The sequence below is a fragment of the Bubalus kerabau genome, chromosome X (genome assembly GCF_029407905.1).
Source record: "Bubalus kerabau isolate K-KA32 ecotype Philippines breed swamp buffalo chromosome X, PCC_UOA_SB_1v2, whole genome shotgun sequence".
Lineage (NCBI taxonomy): Eukaryota > Metazoa > Chordata > Mammalia > Artiodactyla > Bovidae > Bubalus > Bubalus kerabau.
In genome coordinates this window covers 12,187,631-12,215,547 of record NC_073647.1, presented here as the reverse complement: position 1 = coordinate 12,215,547, position 27,917 = coordinate 12,187,631, and the positions used below count along the sequence as shown (strand labels likewise).

Here is a 27,917-nt window from a genome sequence, read left to right as displayed (position 1 = left end):
TGTGGAGAAGGGAATCTTTGTGGGAACTCTTTGTGGGATGAAACCTGGTATAGCCACCATGGAGAACAGTAAGAAGGTTCCTAAAAAAACTAAAAGTAGAGCTATCATATGATCCAGCAATCCCACTCCTTGGAAGGTACCCAGAGAAAAACACGGTCTGAAAGGATATATGCACCCCAGTGTTCGTTGCAGCACTGTTAACAGTAGTCAAGACACAGAAGCAACCTGAATGTCCATCAGACAGAGGAATGGATAAAGAAGATGTGGTACATATATACAATGGAATATTACTCAGCCATTAAAAAGAATGAAGTAATGCCATTTACAGCAACATGGATGGACCTAGATATTGTCATGCTGAGTAAAGTAAGTCAGAGAGAGAAGGAGAAATACATGACATCCCTTATGTGCAGAATCTTAAAAGAAATGATACAAATGAACTTACTTACAAAACAGAAACAGACCAGGTGGGAGAAGGATGGAGGGAAAGGCTAGGTAGGGAGTTTGGGATGGACAGGTACACACTGCTATATTTAAAATGGCTAACTGTACAGGTTCTACTGGATAGCACATGGAAATCTGCTCAATGTTATGTGGCAGCATGGATGGGAGAGGAGTTTAGAGGGAGAATGAATACATGTATATGTATGCCTAAGTTTCTTTGTTGTCCACCTAAAACTAACACATCATTGTTAATTGGCTACATTCCAATGTAAACCTTTTTTTTTTTTTTAAAAAAAAGAATCATATCCAGCCAAGGGTAGTCATTAAAATTTTTAACTGAAAATGTAATCATTGTACATCAAAATATTTACACAAACTTCCAATTAAGCAAAACTTAGTAAGTATAAAATGTTACACAGAGAAATAAGAAAGTTTAAGAACTAATTGTTAAACAAAATAACTGGACATTACAATAGTCCGTATCATTTTCGCAGCATTTATGACAAAAGTGATGTGGAAAAACCTAAATGCAATAATCTGAGAATCATGAGTTTTTACTTTATGCAAATCAACTAAACTGTTGAGTATATCTTTCCAGAAAAGATAAAAACCACAATATAAATACAAGTGTATTTGAATATTGTGCTTAAGCCTCTTTGGAAATAGAACTGAACAATGAAACACCAAAATGAACAGCTGCTGTAATTTATCAAGGCTTTATAATATCAAAGATCATAAATAAATCAACTTCCAAACCATTAAGAAATAACCCAATTTTTGAAGTTACATGGAAACAATCTTGCTCAACTTTTCTGTTCCCTATTCCCTAACAGCCTCCTGGTTAAACTAAACCCTGGAAACTTTCCAGATCATTTCTTTAAATTAAAAAAAAGGGAAAGGTGTTAATTTTGCTTTCACCATCTCTTAAGTTACAGATTCTTGCCACCTCCCTCTCTTGGTGGAGAAAAAACAAAATCATAGAACAGAAAGTCTGAATGTCTTTTCAACATACTACTAAGGACTATCACCAAGACTGTGACTGACCTGGTTATGGAGAGGGTAGGGGTGGGTGGGGCCACAGTGGGGGACAACTGACAGAATACTTGTAGTACATACCTCTTGCAGAAAATCTTCAAGAAGCCGGTTAAATTTATCTGCCAACTCATCTATCAGTTGACTTCTTGAAATATCTACTCTGTTGAAAATTGTGAACTCTTCATTACAGAGTGCATGGTAAGTTTTAGAACATGCTTCCAAAACATCTGTATCTGTGTGCTTCTCTACAATATTCCGGATCTGTCGTAATAAGGCATCCAAATGCTGCAAAATCAAAGTTTCTTCATTAAAACTAAGGCATGTATGATGACAGGCATAAAATGACTGCACAACTGGGATGAAAAGCTTCAAATACAGTAACTTTACAACAGTAGCACACACATTTTAAGTTTTTCTAGTCAAGTAAAAAAATGCACTAATCCACGCAAACTTATTTCCCCTACTTCAACAGGAATAATATTATCTGTCTCACAGGCCTTTGGTAAGATGTTAATACATATAAATATATATGTTCCTGGAACATATTAAATGCATTCAATGAATGTTAGCTGTTTCATTTTGCAATTGTTCTTATCCAGTTACCCACCTCCAATCTCCATAAATGGTCAGTGACATAGTAACATAATGTCTAGGAAGGAGGGTATTGCTATCAACATGAATCAAAGGGAAACCTCATTAGTGCCATTCTCTAAATCCAACTTATCTAAAATATATAAGGCATACAATATATAGGCTTCCTTTATATTAAATGCTATAAAAACATATTTCAAAAAATATAAATAAGCAATATGGTGGGATGAACTATATTAACAATTTTTCTTCAAGGTTTATTATATACTGAAACACCCTACCTTTTCTAATCGTCCAGTGGTATATATTTCCAAATCAAAGTACTGTGGCAACTGCAACAAGTTAGTCACCTTTTCAGCATCTATAGAGTACTTTGAAACAAAAAAAATCATGTCAAAAACATCACAATTATGGTAAGGAAATATTATGATAAGTAGAAAATTCTGTATGGCATTTCCAAACAAAACCTGTAATTTCTTAACAACAATCTTGATACCGACACAAACTTACCTTAGCTAATAACTGAGGAAGGGCCACAGCAAAAAGTTCAGTGATTTTTGTCCTGTCATCCAACTGGGTCTTCTTCTCCTTTGCTGTAAGCACCTAAGGAAACACAACAAAGTTTCCAAGTATTTATTAATAATCCCATTAACACTGTTAGGTGCTCAAGTTTAAATATTCAAAGTAAGTAATAAAATGACATTTTAAATGACGGATACAAAAATTTCTACTATAAAACTTGAAACCCAGAAGAAACAAAGAGAATAGCCTGCACATTATTTTTTTTAAAAACTTTGAATAGTTCTAGAGACAAAATCAATACCAAATTAGACTAACCTACCCTAACTTTGGATGAAAAGAAAAGCAGCTAGGAAATACAGTTTATTAGTTTATATAGTCATGGAAGTGAGTAGGATTTCAGTCAACTGTAAGTTGTGCCATGATCCATGGGTTATGAATTCAATATAATTAACTACTAGCAATTAAAGAAGAAGAACAACAACAACAAAAAAGAGAATTGAAAAAAAAAAAAAAAAAGAGAATTGAATGCATCATGTAAGTTGCAATATTGTAACTTACATAACTGCTTCAGTTACATACAAAAACACATATACATATGTGTACTAGGTCACAATATAAAAATTATTTTTGTGCTTCACAAAGTTTGAAAGCCTGTGCAACTGTTGGTCTACAATACATGTGAACTTTGAAATAATGCATTAAAATTTAGTCCCAGGAAACAGAAATTTCCCCCATTTTAATGAATGATGCTCTTACTTTTATTAAAAGAAAGTAAATCTGTAAATAAATCACAACAGACAAATATACCATTCTAAAATGATGCACAGCAAGCAATCTTTACAGGGACTAACAATCACTGTAGTAAACTAACAAAGAATCTTACAGAAGGAATGCAGACTTCCCAAACTGCTAATGCTTTAAAATTTACTTCTAACATATTTATAAGCAAAGATCACCTAAAAAATAAAATTTAAGATTCAAAAATTTGATTATATACCTACAAATAAGAACTTAAAAAAAGATATTAAAAAAGAGACATATAATTTAGAACACTGAAAATATGTTGGCGTACCCTTTTTCCTGTCCCTCTCCCCACAGGAGGATGACATTCAGCAGCTTGTCTAATGGTACAAAGCATTATTTCAATCAGAGCACTCTCTTGTCTGTCTGTTAGAGCTGGGAAAAAAATAATCAGAAAGAGTTAACCTATTTTTTTTCTCTATACGCCATTTATAATCATTACATAACAGTTCTTGTGCCTGTGACAGAATCTGGCCTAATGTACTAAAGAAAATCCTATTACTGTATCACAAAAAGGATCAGAACAAGTTAAAACTTACTAAACATTATAAATCTGTAAACCACCAGTCCACAATTTGAGAAATGAAAATATGAACAGATGCAAAAAAAAAAAAAAAATACAATAAAACATCTTAAATATTGACAGGAACTATACCTTTCTAATATTCATGTGTATGAAAACAAAATTATCCAAAGACTTTGAATCAACTATTTTAATGCTAAAATGGAATAAGTAAAATCTGTTTTCAAAATTACCTAGACAACAAAAACACCATAATTAAACATCCTTACCTTCCTCTCCACTAAGTGGCTCCTCCAGCAACAAGCTATTCATACATTCCCAGTCTTTCAGCAGCTCAGTAGCACAGTCCCACATGCTATCCACAAGGTATGCTGCATGCTCATGTAACTAAAATTTAAAAAAAACAATGTGCTCTTAGACAAATATCATACTAGCCTTAATCAAAAGAATGGAAGCTTTGTTGGCACCACACACAAACTCAAACAACAATGTTTTTTAAAGTCAAGGAGAAGAAAGGAAAGAGAAGAATTGCCTTAGCTTGCTAAGTGTAAGTAAACACTGTTAGGTATTACCATTTCTCATGATAATCATTAATATGAAAATTGTTTTTGAAGAGACTATATGCATGCATTTAGTTATTACCTGACTCAAAAGAGTCATCCCGTTTGAAGTCTCACCCACGGAGAGGACGCACTTCCTGGGACCCTTTCCCAATTGGGACTCCAGATGTGCTGTGACACAGGACTTTTAAGCACTATTTAAGTCTGAATGTTGGTCAAAACCCAATTTGGTGATGTACTTTCTGCTCTATTTCTCTTTTCTTTTAATGTTAGTATATTGAAAGTAAGCTAGGTCATTCTTTCATAAATATCTGTACTATTTATTTGTATATAAGGAGTGACTTATTTTGTTAACAAATCCTTTGAACCTGAAATCAAAGTATAAACTTTCTGCAAAACATTAATTGGCACTGTGAGCAGGATTTGTGAGACAAAATGCCACTCTTTAAGGGAAAAAAGAGATTAAGGTTGATGAAGTTTTTATTCCCAGAGTGGAAGATTCACCTTATTGCTCGTTACCTAGTGAATGGGATTCATTGAACTGTGTGAGAATTGGAACCTTAAATTTTGCAGTTTGTGCTGATTGAGAAAGGTTAAGAATGTGCCGTGCTAGGTGAAAGCCTGGATGGTCCTCTCCCTAACTTAAGGTACATGAATTTAACTTAAAATTATCTAACAAGAAGTTAGACATAATTGGAAAAAGAATTATGTGATTTTTGAGGACTGTCCATGTTACAATGCCAAAATTATATTTTAGTTGATCAAATAAATCACTGTTTAAGTCGGCTCTCCCAGTGTCCCCCACTCCCCTTTCTTTCTCCTTTCTTTGTCCTGTTGCTACCTTACACCCCTCCATCTGCCTGTCTCCCTCTCCATCAGCTAATCCCCTTCTAACATTTCCTATCCATCAGTGGGGGGAGGGGAAGCCCAACTTCTTCCACTCCTTCTGCACTTTAGCAAATTTTTTTTCCTGCCCTGTTCAGAGTCAACTTGAGCACTACTTGGTCAATATTTTAGCTATAAAACTATGGCTACAGAAACAAAAGATTGCCAGGAGAAATATCAATAACCTCAGATATGCAGATGACACCACCATTATGGCAGAAAGCGAAGAAGAACTAAAGAGCCTCTTGATGAAAGTGAAACAGGAGAGTGAAAAAGTTGGCTTAAAGCTCAACATGCAAAAAACTAAGATCATGGCATCTGGTCCCATCACTTCATGGGAAATAGATGAGGAAACTGGAAACAGTGTCAGACTTTATTTTTGGGGGTTCCAAAATTACTGCAGATGGTGACTGCAGCCATGAAATTAAAAGACGCTTACTCCTTGGAAGGAAAGTTATGACCAACCTAGATAGCATATTAAAAAACAGAGACATTACTTTGCCAACAAACGTCCATCTGGTCAAGGCTATGGTTTTTCCAGTGGTAATGTATGGATGTGAGAGTTGGACTATAAAGAAAGCTGAGGGCCAAAGTATTGATGCTTTTGAACTGTGGTGATGGAGAAGACTCTGAGAATTCCTTGGACTGCAAGGAGATCCAACCAGTTCATCCTAAAGGAAATCAGTTCTGAATATTCGTTGGAAGGACTGATACTGAAGCTGAAACTCCAATACTTTGGCCACCTGATGTGAAGAACTGACTCACTGGAAAAGACTGTGATACTGGGAAAGATTGAGGGCAAGAAGAGAAGGGGACGAAAGAGGATGAGATGGTTGGATGGCATCACCGACTCAATGGACATGAGTTGAGTTTGAGTAAACTCGGGGAGTTGGTGATGGACAGGGAGGCCTGGCGTGCTATAGTCCATGGGGTCGCAAGAGTCGGTCTCAACTGAACTGAACAGAAAGGCAAGATGACTTTTTTGGCACAGGATGGCCATGGTATTCTTTAGACTCTGGAGAAAACTGGTTAAAATGATTTTTTTTCCCTTTGCAACTGCAAAACCAGTTCCTCTTACATATGCAATTAAAAAGAGCTAGCTTTTTACATGGAGAAGGCAATGGCACCCCACTCCAGTACTTTTGCTAGAAAATCCTATGGACAGAGGAGCCTGGTAGGTTGCAGTCCATGGGGTCGCTAGAGTCGGACACAACTGAGCGACTTAACTTTCACTTTTCACTTTGATGCATTGGAGAAGGAAATGGCAACCCACTCCAGTGTTCTTGCCTGTAGAATCCCAGGGACGGGGAAGCCTGGTGGGCTGCCGTCTATGGGGTCTCACAGAGTCGGACACGACTGAAGCAACTTAGCAGCAGCAGCAGCAGCTTTTTACAAAGGCCTGCCTAGAAAAAAGCTTGAAGTTAACCTTTGCCTGGGCTTTCCAGATGGTACTAGTGGTAAAGAATCTGTCTGCTAATGACAGGAGATGCAAGAGACATGGGTTCAATCCCTGGGTTTGGAAGATGCCCTCAAGGATTCCCCTGGACAGAGGAATTTAACTTACAATTGGAGCCCTGGTGGGCTACAGTCCATGGCGTCACAAAGAGTTTGAGAAGACAGAAGCAATTTAGGACGGCACACAACCTTTGGCATGTCCTTGAAATACAGAGCCCAATTTGCCTGAGACCTCAGCTTTGGGCAAATGGAAATTTCAAGCCAATAAAAAAAAACAAATAAATAAAGGAAAAGAGAGAAAAGAGTCAAGGAGACATTTTAAATCTCAAGTGGAAAACTATGAGATCCTCTGTATGTCTGTCTGGATTTATCTATGTCTCAGTGTGTGTCTTTGTTTTTGGATAATATGAGGTTAATTTGTAAATGAGCTCTAATTCAACTGGCTTAAAGAAAAGTAAGCGCTTACAAATCAAACAATTACAAGAGAAATTAACCTAAATGAATTTCAGCTTCACGTGAGCTGCGACATATTCAATATTAAATATCTAGTATTAATGCTTGTTTGTAAATCTAATTAAGACATGTCTGAGTCATCAACATTGTGTAATACTTTTATCGTGCCTAGGTTTAATGCAAGCTAAATTTGTCAACAAGGAAAGTAACTCGAGTGAAGAAACTTTTTAAAAAAAAGAAAAACAGAAATGGAACAAGAGCTTTTAGATAAACTCTATTAAGAATAATTACACTTAAGGAACAGCTGTCTAAAATAGTTTCTCTAGATAGGGGTAACTTGAATTTCTATGCTTGTGCTAAACTAAGTGATAAACATTTATTGAAATTTTTCCAAAATTCATTTCAATTCATTTCCAAATAAAATAAAATTTTGAAACATTAATTACTGAACACTAACTTCCTCTTACAGAGAAACTAAAGAGATTTTAGACTGTTAATGAATATGTTTGGTGCCATCCTGAGATGTTGTCTGTAAGAAAGCAAATGCTTTTAGAAATTAAAACTGGTACTTATGTTCACCAATCTACAGAATGCTAATATTAAGGGCAGTTCATGGTCTCTTAGGGAAAATAAGTTAGGTTAAAAAAGAAAAAAAAAAAAAAGAAAGAAAAAAGGTATGAGAAATGAAATTGCATTTTATTAAGAAAAAAGAAAGTAGGTCTGACTTACAGGTGGCTGTTTCTAAAAAAAACAAAGTTATTAAGAAAAAAAGAGAGGCTTTATGGAAAGTGGACCCCAAGAAAAGAGTTTTGCACATAATACAAGTTTCTTGAGATGTTGAACTGCCTTTGATAATGGATTTTAAGTTTCTTTACCTCTGGAGTGATCTGTTCTATGTTTACCTTTGAACTCTTTTTTTAACTTTTGGCTAATCTTGTGCTAACTTTGGTTGTTTACCAATGACCTATATACTATCTAACGGTTATAAATCCTATTGACATTTTTGGCAAAACTTACTAAAATTAAATTCTAATGAAGTTCTTTTGACCTCTAGCTGGCTTTAGGATGCTTCAGAGGGCCCCTGAGAAATCCCAAAGAGAGGTATTAAAATACCTGGGTTAATTTGACATGTTAAATTACATGGGAAATACTGTTGGAGGGGTGATAGATCTTCTGAGGTTATACTGTATGGTTGCTATTACTACTATAGATATCCTGAAATTATGTGGAATTCATAAAGATATGATATGTCCTGATAAAATGTTGTCAATTACAATTCTAGTTATCATATTCAAGTGTTACACATCACACCAATGACCAGATTGCTTTGTCAACTGCAATACAATCAGATTTTAAACATGCCTTCAATGGTTTCACTCCGATGCCTTTTAAAGAATACTGCTACTTCTTCAAAATTTATGGAAAAGACTTTTCTAATATTAACCAGACAAACAAATTTTGTTATTAACAGTAAGCTGGTACCAAACTGGTATTTGGTTTTCTCTCTTTGTTAAGAGAACAAAGTTTGCTTAGAATATGGCTTTTGACAAGATTGTGAATTTCTGTGCCTTTAAGTGATTTATATTTGTTTTTAAAATCTTTTGTTATTTTGGTAAAGTAAGCAAGCATTCTCTATGAAGATTATGGTACATGTAGATAAAGCTTCTTCTGCTTCTACAAAATTAACCCCTCCCTGTCAAACTACTGCTATCCTAATGCCCTTAAAACATGGCAAATAGTCTACTCCTAAATTGGGGAATTTCAAATGGGTAAGCAACAGCTGTAAATCAGTCAGTCAGGGCTATGGGAAATCCAAGACTGCCACTTGGCTTTTCCTGGCTCCCTGACAAACCTTATTTTTATTTGATGGGATAAAGCATTCCCTGACTGCAGGGTTAATGCCCTCACAATGAAAAATGTTTATGTTTCACTGAACATTAAACCCTAGTTTTGTTCTTCACTTCTGAGATAGTCCTTGTTGTTATATTACTAAAAATTTAATTAAGTTGTTAAAAGGACACTCTAATTTTGTTTCTAAAGCTTGTATCAGCAGTCAAGCTTTAGATAAAGATTAAATGCTCCATGATGTACAAACAGGGGATTATCACCTGGATATAATCATTTAACTAAGTTAGATGACCTCGGGTATACTGAGCTATACCAAATGAAAGTTCTTGACTTAAATTCTTGCTTGCGACCTTACTAATAACTGCTAATTGTATTATTTTCTATGTTGCCTGTTTCACAACATTGTTGTCTTTTACATTTCCAAGTATGTGACTGAGCCACTGATAAAATAATGATATATACAGTTCCAGAGAACTTGGCATCTGAGGGGGACTACTTCCAAGACCACACATAGATTTTCCAAGGATGCTCAGGTTAATGGTATAAAGTGAAGTGAAAGTGAAAGTCACTCAGTCGTGTCTGCCTCTTTGCGGACAGGCCAGAATTCTCCAGGCCAGAATACTGGAGTGGGTAACCTTTCCCTTCTCCAGGGGATCTTCCCAACCCAAGGATCAAACCCAGGTCCACTGCATTGCAGGCGCATTCTTTACCAGCTGAGCCACAAAGGAAGTCCAATGATATAAAATGGTATAGTATTTACACATAACCTACTCTCATCCTTTCATATACTTTAAATCAACTCTAGATAACTTATAATATGTAATACAATGCAAATACTATGTGAATAGTTGACTGCTGCTGCTGCGTCACTTCAGTCGTGTCCGACTCTGTGTGACCCCACAGACAACAGCCCACCAGGCTCCCCCGTCCCTGGGATTCTCCAGGCAAGAACACTGGAGCGGGTTGCCATTTCCTTCTCTAATGCATGAAAGTGGAAAGTGAAAGTGAAGTCGCTCAGTCGTGTCTGACTCTTCGCGACCCCATGGACTGCAGCCTACCAGGCTCCTCCATCCATGGGATTTTCCAGGCAAGAGTACTGGAGTGGGGTGCCACTGCCTTCTCCAACAGTTGACAGTGCATGGCAAATTCAAGTTTGGCTTTTTCAAACTTCTGGAGTTTTTAAAAAAATATTTTCAATCCACTATTGGTTGAATCCCCCGTTGGCTGAATCTGCACTGAGATGGGGGGTTGGCAATTGTATTACATAAGTGAACTACTCTCAGTTATAAAATACACTACAAATATATTGTAACATAATGGGAGTGGTAATGATTATGTAAAACATAAAATACATGATTACTTATCAATTCACTGACTTCCCTGGTGGCTCAGATGGTAAAAGCATCTGCCTACAATGCGGGAGACCTGGGTTCGATCCCTGGGTCGGGAAGATTCCCGGGAGAAGGAAATGGCAATCGACTCCAGTACTCTTGCCTGGAAAATCCCATGGACGGAAGAGCCTGATAGACTACAGTCCATGGGGTCGCAAAGTCGGGCACGACTGAGTGACTTCACTTTCACTTTATAAATTCACTATGTAAGTAAATCATTTCTCTTCAGTGTGTGAAAGGGCCCTACAGCTATCCAACACATTTTAGGAGACAAGCATTACCATGATACCAAAACCCATCAAAGACATTATACTTTATAATACACACACATACCAACACATTGCATGAACATGGAGAAAACACTCTCAAAAAAATCAATAAACTGAAACCAACCACACACTTATAGACAATCAATCTTTGACAAATGAGAATAGAATATACAATGGAAAAAAGACAGTCTCTTCAGCAAGTGGTGTTGGGAAAGCTTGACAGCCTCAAGTAAACCAAAGAAGCTAGAACACACCCTCTTCACCACACACAGAAATAAACTCAAAATGGCTTAAAGACTTAAATATAAGACAGGACAACATAAAACTCCCAGAAGAAAACATTCTCTGACATAAATCATAGCAATGTGTTCTTAGGTCACTCTCTCAAGGCAAAGAAATACAAACAAAAATAAAGAAATGCAACCTATTCAAACTTATAAGCTTTTGCACAGCAAACGAAAGCATAAGCACAATGAAAATATTACCTAATGACTGGGAGAAAACATTTGCAAACAATGTGATGGACAAGGGCTTAATTGACAGAATATACAAACAACTCATACAACTCAATATCAAAAAAACAAACAATCTAATCAAAAATGGACAGAAGACCTAAACAGATATTTCTCCAAAACCATAGAGGTGGCCAATAGGCACATGAAAAGAAGCTTATCATTGCTAATTATTTGAGAAATGCAAATCAAAACTACAGTGAGGTACCACCTCACACTGGTCAGAATGGCCATGTCTACAAATAATAAAAGGCTGAAAGGATGTGGAGAAAAGGGAACCCTCCTACACTGTTGGTGCAGTCAATATGGAAAACAGTATGGAGATTCCTCAAAAAACTAAAAACAGAGTTGCCATATAATTCAGCAATCCCACTCCTGGGCATATATCCAGAGAAAACTATAATTTGAAAAGATGCATGCACCCCTATGTTCATAGCAGCACTATTTTCAATTAGCAAGATATGGAAACAAATTAAATGTCCATCAACACATGAATGGAAGACGTGATATAGGGACTTCCCTAGCAGTTCGGTTGTTAAGATAATAAAATAATGCTATTTGCAACAACATGGATGGACCTAGAGATTAGCATACTAAGCAGTCAGAAAGAAAAAGACAAATACCACATGGTATCACTTGTATGTAGAATCTAAAATATGATACAAACAAATCTACAAAACAAAAACAGACTTAGAGACATAGAGAATAGACTTGTGGTTGCCAAGGCAGAGAAGAGGTGGGGAAGAAAAGAAATTGGTGCTTGGGATTAGCAGATGCAAGCCATTATATATAAGAGGGGTAAAAAAGAAGATTCTAGTACAGCACAGGGAAGTATATTTAATATCCTTTGATAAACCATAACGAAAAAAAAATGTGAAAAGTATGTATGTGTGTCACTGTATATAAACTGATTCACTTTGCTGAATCAATTATGTTTCAATAAAATTTAAAAAAGACTTCTCAGCAAAAGAAGGGGTAGGAGGAAACATCCTCAATATAATAAGGAGCTACACAACACCTGTAACTAACAACATAATTAATGCTGAAATACTGGATGCTTTTCCCTTAAGATCAGGAACAATCCAAATCTATCCTCTCTCACCACTTCTAGTCAACATTCTACTAAATGTCCTAGCCAGTACAATAAGGCTGGAGAAACTAATGGCAAGAATGTAGGAAAGGAAAAAGTAAAATTATCACTACTTGCAAATGACTTGATTGCATATTACAGAAAATCCTAAGAATTTTAATAAAAACTTACGTTAAAAGTGAATTTAGCAAAACTGCAATATGCAAAAGCCAAATGTATTTCTCTATACTAGAAAACAACAACAATCATCATCACAGGTACCAAATATTGAGAACTAACAAAATGCTAGATCTGTGCTAATAGTTTTATATGGGTTATCTCATTGTTGTCTAAGAAATTGTTATCCACACATTTAGAAGGAAAATGGGCTTAAGAAAGGTTAAGTAACCGAATCAAGGTTATATAAATATGAAGTAGAGAAGTCAAATTGGTAATCAGGTCTTCCTAGCTCCAAAATTTATGCTCTTAGCATTACATATAAATCATATTATTTGAGTATCTTACTAACATAAATTGGTAGAACTCTATGTTATCCAACACTTACTGTGATATTTGGAAGATTTTAAGATTTACATCATTTTAACCCCATCTCCGAATTGTTTTGAACGGAAGTATAAAATGAACAACATCAACTAACCTCACTTTCCAGAAAGAAAAAAACCAATGTCTTAACAAGGTTGGCATTTGGACCCTGTCGTCCCCTTCTTTTCATCATTCCATCCTCCTCTGGATCTCGACGACTGAAGAGCCTAAGATCAATGCAAAATACTTTTAAAACAAAAGTATTTCTTAATTAAGAAATTTTAAAAACCTGTCTGGATTCCATCTTTAAGCAACTAACAGAGGAATAAATTGGAGCTGGGTAGGTACAGTACTGTCCAACATTATACCCAAGTAAACCTTTTCCATTTCACACTTGATGGTACTTCTAAATGTTTCTGAATGATTTCTTTTTGAAAATCTTACTGCATGTTATGCAATCATTTCCTTTTACAAAAGTATCACAATAGCTAACCTATACCATTTATGCACATAAATATAAATATTCTTCTCCTTAAAAATGACATATCTTTTCCTGCTGTCCTTTCTGTACAATTATCCCAAAGTCTGAACTTAGTGGCCTTTTTCTATGGATATCATGGTCATTCTTATAAACAACAAAACAGTTATCACTGGATAACAATGAATAAAAAATTATAGCATAAATACTTTGTATCATGTACTCTTAATAAACGTGTCACCTCAAATGAGCATTTTAATAAAATCTTACAAAAATATAGTTTAGTCCATATGTTTCCGTTTTCTTTAAAACCACTACATGATATCTGCTGAATATTTTTGGTGATCAGATATTCACACTGCTACTACCTAATCTGAAGTGTTAAATAGAAATATAAATGTGAAGAGACTAAAGGATTCTTGTGGTTCTTACATCAAACTGTTATCAAAGTACTTTTATTATATGCAAAAATACATAAAAATAGGCTTAAGACCTGTACTGAATAAATTATTAATAAGTCATATTTATATATATTTTATAACACAATAAATTACTGCCATTAAGTGACTTTAGAAAATGAACAACAGAAATGCAGATTTACTTTTTGTACAGAAATTCTCCAGCTGCTACTGCTACTGGCCGATGAGCTGAATAAACCAGATGATAGACATTTTCACAATCTTCTGCAGTAAGAACTTCTTCACTACTCCTGAAAACAAATAAGCAATAGCAGTTTTCAAAACAATGCTGTAATTTTAAGTTTACTGGTACAAAAATTCATACTCATACATTAAAAAATAGTACATTTTCACTCCTAAACTTGTGTTTTAAAGAACAGGTCATTAAGAAGTTGTTTCAAGAAGAAATCAACCTTACTTGGTTATCATCTATTAGTAAAAGCATCCTCTGACAAAGAGCTGAGTATTTTGTGAACACCCAAGATCAGACCTAAAATTAGAGTGAATATCGGGCATAAAGAAATATATACTAAGAGAAATAACCACGCGACAAATGTGCTAAAGGGAAATGAAGACAAAATAATATAAACTAACATAGAAAATAAAGTAGTGGCACGCTCAGTGTGCGCGTGTGTCCTCAGTCATGTCCGACTCTGAAATCTCATGGACTGCAGCCCACCAGGTTCCTCTGTCCATGGGATTCTCTCCATGCAAGAATACTGGAGTGGGTTGCCATTTCCTCCTCCAGGGGATCTTCCCAACCCAGGGATCGAACTGGAGTGTCCTGCCTCTGTCTCCTACATTGGCAGGCTGATTCTTTACCATTTGAATCCCTTGGAGCTTAGTTAATAATCAAAGAAAACACTTTCCATGTATTTCATGGTAATATTAAGGATACAATTTTACAACGTTAAAATATACTAACACCCTAGTTACCTCACAGTGATGAAGAATAATACTTCATTCACCATGTACTAAACATCATATAAAACAATGCAAAAGAATTTTTCCAAATAATAAAATTCAAGTGCCAAAGATGTTTAATTACAATTTATCATTAAAAAAAAAACTCACTAAAATATAGTGCTTGTTTTATTGATCTTACTTTAAAAGAAGAAAGTAAACCTAACAAATCTTGGTAAATCAAAGTCATTATTAGGCCCATCAACCACAGAATCCCAGGGTAAACCTTGCTGGGTTTTCCAAACCAAGACTCTATGTTTGAAGTTCTGGCCTCTGGCACCTCTTTCCCCCTAATATGCTTTTTGCTGCTTTATAACTACACATAAATAAATACACACACATATTGAATCAAATCAAACTACACCAAATTTGAGGTAGTTCACTAATTTTAACCCATAAGGAATGTCCCTGAAAGTTTCAGTTATTAGGTATATACATGGCTGAATCAACAAAAAAAGGTGTCCACATGGTATTACAGAGGAAGAGGGGAGAAGCTATAGAAATTAGGTAGAGTACTACTATTTTCTTATTTAATTCAGGACAGTTTTATAAACCCAAAGAAAAATGCAATGGTTAAGACTGCTCAAAATCCCCCCGGTTAAATGAATTCTCAGAAAACGTCAGTGTATATATAGAGCTACCTTTTATTTTTTGACTTTTAATTTTTATTTCATATTGGAATATAGTTGATTTACTATGTATGTTACATTAGTTTCAAGTGTGCAGCAACATGATTTAGTTATACATACACATATATTTATTCTTTTTCAGATTCTTTTTCCCATAAAGGTTATTACCGAGTACTGAGCAAAGTTCCCTGTGGTATACAGTAGGTCCTTATGGACTATCTATTTTATATATAACAGTGTTAATCTCAACCTACAAATTTAAATTAGGAAGTAGAGCTAACTTCTTTGTAATAACTGCAATGTAGTCCATTTCATATAAATGGGGTTGACAACCATACTCCTCACACAGGACTACCGCAATAAATGAGATAACCCCTATAAGGAGCTTGTATTAGCTGTTATATATTAACTTAATTCTTCCTCTATTGATAATCATCTAGAATATTTCCAATATCCTATTACAAACAGTACTATGTTAGAGAATGAGAACATTTTAAATTTTGGATACCACCAAGCTTTTTTCACCAGGGCTTCCCAGGTGGCTCAGATGGTAAAGTGTCTACCTGCAATGTGGGAGACCTGGGTGCAATCCCTGTGTCAGGAATATCCCCTGGAGAAGGAAATGGCAACCCACTCCAGTACTCTTGCCTGGAAAATTCCATGGACGGAGGAGCCTGGTAGGCTACAGTCCATGGGGACGCAAAGAGTCAGACACAACTGAGAGACTTCACTTTCAGTTTTCTCTAAAGAGGCTATCCCAATTTACAGTCCCATCAATAAAGTTTATGGGTTTGTTTCTACATAGCCTTATGCAACTAGTGTATTACCAAACACATTAATCTTTGTAAAAAAGTAGGTTAAAAAAGTCTCATTTTAATATACATGTCTCTAAGTATGACCAATCATCTTTTTGCATGTTTAATTTTTTATTTTCTTTTCTGTCAGTGACATGATTCCTAACTTTTGACTCTTTTACTACTGGGTTTCTGTTCTTTTTACTGATTTATTGAAAGTGACTTCTACAGTGCAAATCTCCTGCCAAGTCTGTCATTTGTTTTCTGAGTTTACATTATGGCATATACATATTTGTAGTTTTTTATGTAGTTAAAATTCAGTAATTTTTTTAATGTCTAGGTTTTATGCCATTCTCAGAAAGACATTGCCAGTTTACATATAAAATTAAAATGTTTAATCTTCTCCTTAGTTTTCATCTAACACTTTTAATTATTTCATTTATTTACATTTAGACATTTCATCCATCCTGAAATTACTTCTGTATAAAGAATGAAATATGAATCCAATTTAATTTTCCCCCAAATAGAAGCTAAGTGTCATAACATCATTTATTTTGATATAAAACCACCCTTACCCTACACTAGGTTCCTAGATACATTTAAGTTTGTCTCTATACTCTATTTTGTGCCACTCATTTCTGTCTGTTTAGACACCACTACCAAAAGTTAAAAGTTACTAGGGTGAGGAGAGGGAGAGATAAAATAGGAGTTAGGGATTAACACATACACAGTGATATGTATAAAACAAAAAACCAGCAAGGACCTACTACATAAATGTATAACTGAATCACTTTGCTGTACACCTGAAACTAACACAATATAATAAATCAATTATATGTCAATTTTTAAAAATTAGTAATAATAATAATAAAGCCAATGTTGTTTTATAATTTTGACTTAAAATCATAGTGGGCAGTCATCTCTCATTAGTTTTTATCAGAATTTTGCTGGCTACTCTTACATGATGACTTTCTCATATGAGTATCAGAATTAGAATGTTGTTAAAAGGCCCTTTGTGACAGGCAATTCGGGATAGACATGTATACACTTCTGTATTTAAAATAGATAACCAACAAAGACCTACTATATAGCAGAGGGAACTCTGCTCAATGTTATGTGGCAGCCTGGATGGGAGGGGAGTTTGGGGGAGAAAGGATACATGTATATGTATGGCTGAGTCCCTTCCCTGTTCACCTGAAACTATCACAACACCATTCGTTAAATGGCTATACCCCAATATAAAATAAAAAAAAAAATAAAAAGCAACTATCTGGATCATGTTAACAACCTAAATGTCCACTGATGGATGAATATATAAAATGTGGTATACTGAGTGTCAAAAAGGAATGAAATTCTGATATATAACAACATGGATGAACCCTGAAGACATCATGCTAAGTAAAACACGCCTGATATAAAAGGTCAAATATTACATACTTTCAGTTACATGAGGTACCTAAAATAGTCAAATTCAGAGATGAAAAGTAGACAATATGATACAAAATCATACTGTGCAGTCCTTTACAGAGTATCAGTATGAAATGATAAAAAACACTCTGGAGATGGATAATGGTGATGATGGCTGCACAACAATATGAATGTACTTAATTCCACTGATCTGTACATGGAAATATGTTTAAATGTTAAATCTTACGTTACATATGTCACCACAATCTTTTTAAAAAGGGGAAAAGTGAATTGCATCAATCCTACATTTTAACATAATACGTTTTAAATTCAGATTGTTTACAGAGAAGTTTCAGTAAATACTAATTTCTAAAAGTGTGACAAAATACAATACACATATTTAACACACTCGAGTGTTTAACTTAATTTCAGGAGCATCTAAAGACAGTAGAATTGAAAGAAAACTAGTCAAGAATGCAAACACATGAATTTCTAGCTCAGTTAGAATGTTCTACTTCAATGGTCCTCTCTTCCTATCTTCTCAACTTTACATGAGAAAACTAAACTTCTTGCTGTAAAACTCCAGGTTATTGAAATCTCAGTTCAATTCAGTTCAGTCACTCAGTTGTGTCCGACTCTTTGCGACCCCATGAATCACAGCACGCCAGGCCTCCCTGTCCATCACCAACTCCTTGAGTTCACTCAGACTCACGTCCATCGAGTCAGTGATGCCATCCAGCCATCTCATCCTCTGTCGTCCCCTTCTCCTCCTGCCCCCAATCCCTCCCAGCATCAGAGTCTTTTCCAATCAGTCAACTCTTCGCATGAGGTGGCCAAAGTACTGGAGTTTCAGCTTTAGCATCATTCCTTCCAAAGAAATCCCAGGGCTGATCTCCTTCAGAATGGACTGGTTGGATCTCCTTGCAGTCCAAGGGACTCTCAAGAGACTTCTCCAACACCACAGTTCAAAAGCATCAATTCTTTGGCACTCAGCTTTCTTCACAGTCCAACTCTCACACCCATACATGACCACTGGAAAAACCATAGCCTTGACTAGACGGACCTTTGTTGGCAAAGTAATGTCTCTGTTTTTGAATATGCTATCTAGGTTGGTCATAACTTTCCTTCCAAGGAGTAAGCGTCTTTTAATTTCATGGCTGCAGTCACCATCTGCAGTGATTTTGAAGCCCAAAAAAATAAAGTCTGACACTGTTTCCCCATCTATTTCCCATGAAGTGATGGGACCGGATGTCATGACATAGATAAATTTAAACCAAGTACACTAATGTATTTTTAAGATATGTAGACATTAGCAATATGCAGTAAATACATACTTACTGTAAAACAAGAGTGAGTAATTTTATTGCTTGTACTGCAACATCATATTCTTTGTCAAGGGTCATAGAAACAATTCTATCCTAAGGACGAAAAAATAAAATATTCTTAAAGGGAAACCAAGAGAAAAATACTTGAAAATAACAGGTAAATGTTAAATACTTAAGAGTAATACTAACCTTGAACCGACTGGTAAATAGCTCCAGTTTGGAATTAAGTTCCTTGTTATAATAAAGCCCTTGTAGAGCAGTGAGACATTTGAGTCTTACCTCACCTTGCTGAATTAAATGAGAGGAGAAAATGCATTAAAATTTTGCATATTTTCAACCTGAGCACACAAGATATATACCACATCTTCTACTTTAAATATGTTCTATACTATGGTATTTCTTCAGAAACTCTCATCCTTGACAATGCAAAAATAGGAATCAATACATACGTTTAAGACTAGATACCTTTGGGTTACTATTACTGTAGGTCAAATGAAAATATTTTGAAAATTTGTTCAGAGCAATGTTATTGGGAAAGATGACAGTAGCATATTTCACAGTAAGTTTTCCTTTATAGAAGATAATATTTCTAAGGGATATGTACAAAGATCAAGGCTAGGTGAAGAGACAGCCTAACGGAAAGGCAGATCAATTAAAAAAAATTAAAAAGGTTAGAGGCCAAGTGGTAATTTATAATCTGGCTAAGATACATGTTTATCAATAGAATCAAAATTAAAGAAATTTAAGTATATGTATATATGTAGCACTTATATAATATAAACAGAGTAAGAATTCTTCTTACTATTCTTAAGAAATGTCTTACCACTACCACCATCACCTACATGATCCTGTTGTTTCAGTACAAAAATTGTTTCATGATCAAAGGCTAAATCAGTGCCCAAGATTCAAAAATCTAGGGTACTTTATGTGATAGAGACCATATTTTCATGAACAGATAGAGAAGAATAAAGGAGAGAAGCCTACAGGAATGTGCTCCCAGTTACATGTATATGCAGATAATTCACTATGAATGAGAGTAGCACATAGCTATGCTTATGTGTAGAAAGAAAAGCACTATATATATCTTACCTTATCATGCATAGTCCAACCAACATATTTTAAATAACTGTCATTAAGAAAGGCATCACTATACATTTTCATCCAAATGCCAATTTCTTCAATGCAAATAGCTCGGATTTCAGCTATTGCATCACTGCATCGAAGAAAGAAAATTATGCATATTAGTGTCAGTATACCACAGGACTTGTGGATTCTTTATGCAACGCCAATACTTGATACCTACTATGAAAATAGCACTACCTTAAGTATTACTGGGGATTTACAAGAAGAATTGAAGCATGGCCCCTAAATGCCCAAAGCTTACAGTCTAGTTGTCGAAGTACAATTATCACTAAATAAATATTTAAAGTTCAATAAACCTATAAACAAAATCCAACTCCCACCTTCTCTATCATGTCATACCCCAGCCTTTATTCACACCTGCTGGGCATGGTGTATTCAGAAGACAGTCGGAACATTAGTCTGGTTACAGTGTATTTTCCAGGTGAGAATTAGTTACACCTAATATTGAGGCCAAGCTCAATTTGGATTTGAACATCATATAAATCATTCTGAATTCATCCTGTAGGTACTGGTAAGTCATTCAACGCTTTTGAGTAGAGGAATGATTCAACAAAAGAACATTTTAAGACAACTGCAATAATCTCTAGAATGATGAAGGAATAGACTAAAGTAATGGTGACAGTAGAAATAAAAAGCTAAGAACGAACAAAAGGATATTACAAAGCAAGTATTAACCTGATTTAGTAACTGCCAAATTAAGAAAATGACAAAGTTAAATAAAAATGCCACCAATATTTAAAGAACAGGTTACTGCAGAAATGATGGCAAGAATACCTATTTCTTTCTTCTGCTCATTCAAAATAAGGGCAACAACTCACTTAAATCTACTCAAATTTTCCCACTGATATTCAAATCGAAGAGGAAAGAATCAGGAATCAAAATGTACAATCTCTGCTAACACAGTACATCCAAAAGCAATTAAGTGTTCTGTACCCTCACTCCTAGTAACAGTAGTAGCTTCCATTTTCTGGGCATCTACAAGTCGAGCACAACATTCCCCCATTTTTCAGGTAGAAAATAAAGTTCAGAGCAGTTAAGTAACTTGCCTTGAGTGTCCCAATCAGTGGAAGACCTTAGATTCTAACACTGATCTTACTCTTAACACTGTTACCACTGTATTTATATTGCCTAAACCACTAAATAACCAAACTTGAAGAGAATAAGAGTTACATAGAAAAAACTGTCCTGACTTACCGGTATCTATGTACAAACACTCCCTTAAATATTGCATTCATCATATTTTCTATTTCATCTTGATTTTCTTGAAGCTGAAAAGAACACATCATTGCTTTGCAATTGTAATAGAAAACAACCAAAAAAACATGTAAAAGTTGGTACAAACACAAATGTATGTTTCTCCAGAGTTTTGATACTTTCATGCAATTTTTAATTTCACTAAACGAAAACTGTCCACATAGAAAAACTAAAAGCTGTTGCATAAAAGGTAGCTAAACTCCCTTGATACCTGGAATATTTGTACATTGTTGTTAATGTCACTGCTAATGTTTAGCTGGTTGACTAATTTTTTCAGATGGTCACATATTTCTATTGTATAAATGTATGTAAAGAAATCTTTTAAATAGTTTATTATACTAGTGAGTATAGTGAAGTCGCTCAGTCGTGTCCGGCTCTCTGCGACTCCGTGGAATGTAGCCTACCAGGCTTCTCTGTCCATGGTATTCTCAAGGCAAGAATATTGGAGTGGGTTACCATTTCCTTCTCCAGGGGATCTTCCTGACCCAGGGATCAAACCCGGGTCTCCCGCATTGGAGGCAGACGCTTTAACCTCTGAGCCACCAGGGAAGCCCATTTTATTATATTACTTATCTATTAAATAACATTTATGTTCATATCAAAAAATAACAATGCTTCATTATCTTGGTTTTTAGCATCTGAAAATTAACTCATCTACTACTACTGTTATCTACTGCCTAATCAAAGAACAAAAAAATTTGAGTAAAATAACTTGGCAAAAAATTTGTCTTCTTGTTAAATATTTTTAAGGGAAACAAGGCTCACTTGAAATAATCAACTAAACATTTCAAATCTTGGATGACTTATTTACTTCCATATATTTTCAATTCAGAGCTTTAGAGTTAAGAGAAAATTGATTCAGAGCTTCAGAATTACAAGAAAAATCTTTCACACTCGAAGTATCAATTAGCTTTCAGAATTATGTTCTGTGTTTTCGTAAAACACTTTTTTTCTTTTCACAAGTGTAATCTCACATTTCCAAATAATGCTAACAGGGCATTCACTTGTATTCATTAGCACAATCAAAGGCACAGGAGGGCTTTCAACATGTTTAAAAACTCAACCCAACCTAGAAGTATTAATATCTTATATGATAGAAGAACTTTAAACTCAAAACCCTTTTATATCCATTCATGCTATATTCAGAATAAGGCCATAATTTTATACATTATGTTCAGCTAATAAAGCATCCAATGCAATTTATTAACTAAATTAAAGGGCAAAAGGTCAGTTCTTCATTTCAACTACAGTTAATCCTTGAACAATGTAGGGGTTAGGGTTGCTGACCCTCTGCACAGTTGAAAATCTAAGTAAAACCTATAGGTGGCCCTCTGTATATGCAGTTTCACTCTATCCACGGTTTCTGCACATACAAGGTTTCACAACCAAAGATTCAACCAACCATGGATCATATAAGAACTGTAATATTTACTACTGAAAAAAAAATCCATGTGTAAATGGATCTGCACAGTTCAAACATATGTTGTTCATGGTTCAAATGTTTATGAAAAAGAAGAATTTAGGCATGGGGGAAATGTGGGCAAGATTTTTCTGGCATTTCTTGGGCAAGGGGCATTTTTAGAAGTTATTGGCTATCTCAGAAATGACCAACTTTTAAATTATAGTTACTACAATCACCCCCACAAAATGTCAGAATCAAGTAATTTATGGATTCCATAAATTCCATGGCAAATATCCCATGGCAAATATTTTAGCTCAACTACATTAGCAATGTTTTTGAAACATCAGACTTTGCCTATTCAAAATAAAAATAAACATTCCCAATATCAGATAGCAAAATATTATATTACCAATGAAAAAGGAATTTAAATAAAAAACACAACATCGAGGGAATCCCCTAGCGGTACAGTAGTTAGTACTCAGCACTTTCACTGCTGGGGCCTGGGTTCAATCCCTGTCCGAAAACTAAGATCCCACACGCTGCATGGCATGGCCAAAAAAAAAAAAAAACCCAATACCAAAAGATCTTATTAATTACTTTTTAGCATAGAACTGAAAAAACATTTTCCTCATTCAAAGTTGAATTTGGTGGTCACTCATTAATGTTATTCAAGGCTCTCTTACACTACACACACAAAACACACACACACACACACACACACACACACACACACACACACCCCCCAAAAACATGGATTATGACACCATAAATAGCTTATCCCTATTTTTCAAAGGGATTTTACATAAGTGAAACCTCATTTGATCCCGACAATAAATTGAGGGTAGAGTTAGGAGATAGATTTTCACAGTAGACATGAATAACAATAAAGCATAAGACAACTTGTCAGACTGGCCCAGGACTCCTTACATGAAGAGTTCAACTCTTAATCCTAGTCCACACAGAAAGGAAATATATACAGAAGGTACTCTTGGCATGGACAGTCAATAAAAATAAGTTAGATGTATAAACAACTTTAAACATATTGTTTAAATTTTTCAAAAAATTTTATCTGATGAACTAGCAAAGTTATATATCATAATTAATGGTGACTAAGTTGGTCACACACTAACAGCTTAAATATTCAATACAAGAGTGTACCTCTTTCCGCTTCTGTAGCAGGAGTTCTAGCCTCTCATTGGCTCGTTTTCCAATCATTTTATTCCGTTCTGCCTCATACTGTCTTTGTGTATTATCCATATTAATGCTAAGATTTAGTGCCACATTCACCAAAGCTGTCATCAACTTCATAGCTATTTTTAAACGGAAAATGTTGAAATTAGTCTCACAGAAAAATTTACAAGTTATGATCTACTTAAGAAAAATTAAAAACAAGATGGGCTGTTCCACTTCTAATAGAAAAATACAGCTGCTACAAATGACAATAATAGTACAACAACAGCTAATGTGTATCGAATACTTACTATATGTCAGTCAGTTACCTATGTTAAGTATTTCTCGGATTAACTCCTAATCCTTACAACAGCCCTCAAAGTTAAATATTATCCTCATTTCATTCATGAAGAATCTGAAGTTCAGGGAGCTTAAGAAATCTGCCTCAAACTACACAATTCATATACATAGTTAAAACAAGATTCAAAACTAGATAATATTACTCTAGACTATGCTCACTATTCAATGATAGGTCCCCTACAATGACCTTTTCAAGAGATCATGATTTACCTTCTAAATAAATTTTGACTAATACAGCAGTCATTTAGCTATCCAGCAACCAAAGGGGGAGGGAACGTAAGTGCTTTTTATCAAAGTACAGTGTGTAGAAATGTTGGCCAGTTTTATCAGTATTTGACTTCCTTTAATTTTACTCTTATTATATATCATCATAAAGACAATGATGCAATTATGAAAGACAGATCAAGATAAAAAGTCAAAAGTACAGAGTAAAATGTCACTCAATAAAGTGCTTTGTATCAGAGTTTCTCCAGATCTCCACCTTGTTATTGAACTCGTTACTGAGACAGAACTCACTGCCTGTGATTTCAAACTTATTAATTGAAATATCTGAACATATTATGCTTTTTTTTTTTTTTAGCTTAGGTCAGACTACTTCTCAAGCCTGATTCACTGCATGACAGAACACCACAAAACTAAACCTTAATTTGTGGCTACTAGCTCTCTTTAAACGGAGAAGGCAATGGCACCCCACTCCAGTACTCTTGCCTGGAAAATCCCATGGATGGAGGAGCCTGGTAGGCTGCAGTCCATGGGGTCGCTAGGAGTCGGACACGACTGAGCGACTTCACTTTCACTTTTCACTTTCATGCACTGGAGAAGGAAATGGCAACCCACTCCAGTGTTCTTGCCTGGAGAATCCCAGGGACGGGGGAGCCTGGTGGGCTGCTGTCTATGCGGTCGCACAGAGTTGGACACGACGGAAGTGACTTAACAGCAGCAGCTCTCTTTTTAAAAGAGATTCCCAATCTTCTGCTCTGAGCTATTGTATACCCTCAGCAAACCATTTTCTCATTCTGATCTAAAATTACTCACCTTGCCCGTTATATGTGTTTTTAATTTACTTTAACCATTCAAGTTCTTAAAATCAAAGCTACCTAAGTACACAGATCAATCACATTCATAATTTGTGACCTCAAATCTAAAAACCTACAGGGAGACTGTCTGCATTTTTTTTAATGGAGGGCTGAGCAAAAGAACATCTTTAATCACAGCTTTAATTCTTTAGGGAAATACTCTAAAGGAAAAATATCCCCACATTTAGAGAATGAAAAATTTTTGTAGAAATCAAAATATTCTATCATTAATGCATAGAATACTTAACAATTAATGCCTGGTCGATTTACTCATACTCAAATTAAAAGGCACATATTCAATAACGGTATATGAACAATTTTACCTTCAGCACAAAAGAGAAACCAGGACATTTTATCAACATCAACATCAAAAATCACTGTTCTAGAATTAATCATGTGAGCCTTAAAAATGTAACTTATTTCATGTAAAAATCAGAGAAATTGACTCAGCCTAAAGTTACTCAGAAGCATAAGAAAAACCAACTTTTTTGATGTGGTTAAATAAGCATCATCCTATAGGGACAATCTTACTGGGACTATGCTAGTAGTGACTATGCACACAGGTCATTTAGAACTACATATCCAAAATCACTGCTCCCCAAATTTGATGCCAATACCTTCCCTGATAAAACATATTTCAAGACCCAACAGATTACTATGCCACAGAAAGGGAGAAGAGGTAGATAGGAATCAAGTAGGTTTAACACAAGAAAATTATAGTATGTCTTCAGAGAACCAAACTATCATTCCATTCTCCATAATTCATGGGAGTTGGAGGAAAGGGGAGAATGTCCTCTTAGGGGCTACTTATTAAATAAAATTAGTTTGTCACCATAATGTCATTCCTTTTAATGAAAACCATTTTCATCTCGAACCTAAGAAAATGCACAAAAAGATTTCTAAATACTGACCTGCCAGGGTGCTTGTATGTCGAAATGCTCTGACTTGTGAGTCAGACAATCCTGTAAGAAGTGAAATGACTGTATCCATCATGTACTCATCATATATGATACTATATTGACACTGCCGTACTAATACGCCAATGAATTCACAGAAACTGGATTTGAACTTCTTCCACTGAGGACCAGCCATTGTAAGTGGATAATCTCCACTATCCTAAAATAGAAATTTTAAACAGCAATTTCACTTAAAACCCATAATTCAATAAACTTGTTTTTTAAATACTCTAGACAGAAGCTGAAAAGACTCCTTTATCTCATCTTCTATAATAAATCCTCAAAAGTAGGCAGAAGAATAATATGCAAAGGTAGAGATACCTTTGAACACATCTGGTCTTTTATTTAAGATAAAAATGGATAGTCTGAATTCACTCCAACCAATGAAAATATATACTAATTACATACCAAAATAAAAAGCCTCTCCCATCAAATAAAACTTTATTCTGATAAGCAAAGATATAGTCACTAAATTTCTTTAAAACAAAACTGAGCAAAAATCAAACCAAAGTTGCCTGTTTTAATGATTCAACATGATGAAATCATATTCTCAGCCAGTCTAATAGATTCATGTATGACTTATAAACAATCAAAGGATTACAATGTATGTTTTTATTAGCCTCAGGATATCAAATACTCGGCAGATGTAAACAATAATTTTTTTTAAGTGAAAACAAGATAGAATGACCTGTAAAGACAGGTACTCAAGTATTCCTATATATAAGATGGGGCATTCACCAACAAAGATACATTGAGGTCCTCCATAAATCATTAAAAACAAACAAGTCTTAAGAATAAATGCAGAGACCAATACTACATAGAAATTTCTGACAAGAATGTCCTAAGGTCATTATGGTTTAGTAAATTTTTAACAATTAAATTTTGTCATTAGAGCTATATATTTAAAAAAATTTTAAGTAATGCCATACACAAGTTGAACTATGTCTCATCTGAGAATAAGATCCCAATACTCCACAAAAAGGTTTTCTTCTATTTTCTGATTGGCTCATTTAAGCACTATACTGAAAGGTAGCATCTTAATTGTTGTTAGCAACTTGGTTTGCTGGTATTTTCAAATCTTATTTCAGGAATCTTATTTCAAACAGCTATTGAGAACAAAGTTCTCACTAAAACATTTAATATCAGAAGGTTAAAATAACACCATTCCTCATAATTACATCTCAACAACTTAGAGACTGATTAATAGCACTTAGTGATCATCAAAACCATTTTAACAATTCTTATCTTTCAGAAAAATAGTTGAAAGCTCCTTCATCTGAATAAGGTAAAAAAAAAACCATATAAAACTCAAATGAGAAAGGCTTTCTACTTGAAATCACAGTGAAAAGTTTTGAAGAGTAAAAACTACTGGGGCTTGAATACAGATGTGAACAAAACAAACAAAAATCCCTGCCTTGAAGGAGTTTATATTACAGTAAATCTAAATATGTCTTTATTGGCAATAATACTTCAAAAACATCATTATGATAATCAACTAAGGTCTAAGCTACTATTTATTATGTATTTGTATTGTTCTTGTTATTCACATGTGAAACATAAATAAGACTTTAAACAATAAAATATACCTGCATGCATTTATC

The 27,917-nt window shown here is 34.9% G+C and overlaps 1 protein-coding gene across 12 annotated transcripts in view; it reads right to left on the bottom strand.

Annotated features, from left to right (window-relative positions):
• STAG2 (STAG2 cohesin complex component) overlaps positions 1-27,917 on the bottom strand; it is a 130,670-nt gene that overhangs the window by 34,824 nt on the left and 67,929 nt on the right. For all 12 annotated transcript variants that reach the window (XM_055564022.1, XM_055564016.1, XM_055564017.1 and 9 more), the window contains 13 exons: positions 26,272-26,476; positions 23,913-24,064; positions 21,293-21,366; positions 20,045-20,168; positions 19,145-19,243; positions 18,969-19,048; positions 13,981-14,088; positions 13,017-13,128; positions 4,186-4,303; positions 3,665-3,768; positions 2,581-2,673; positions 2,352-2,441; positions 1,561-1,764 (listed from right to left, as the gene is read on the bottom strand). In XM_055564022.1, the coding sequence (XP_055419997.1) occupies positions 1,561-1,764; positions 2,352-2,441; positions 2,581-2,673; positions 3,665-3,768; positions 4,186-4,303; positions 13,017-13,128; positions 13,981-14,088; positions 18,969-19,048; positions 19,145-19,243; positions 20,045-20,168; positions 21,293-21,366; positions 23,913-24,064; positions 26,272-26,476 (1,563 nt within the window). The remainder of the gene's footprint in view (positions 1-1,560; positions 1,765-2,351; positions 2,442-2,580; positions 2,674-3,664; positions 3,769-4,185; positions 4,304-13,016; positions 13,129-13,980; positions 14,089-18,968; positions 19,049-19,144; positions 19,244-20,044; positions 20,169-21,292; positions 21,367-23,912; positions 24,065-26,271; positions 26,477-27,917) is intronic.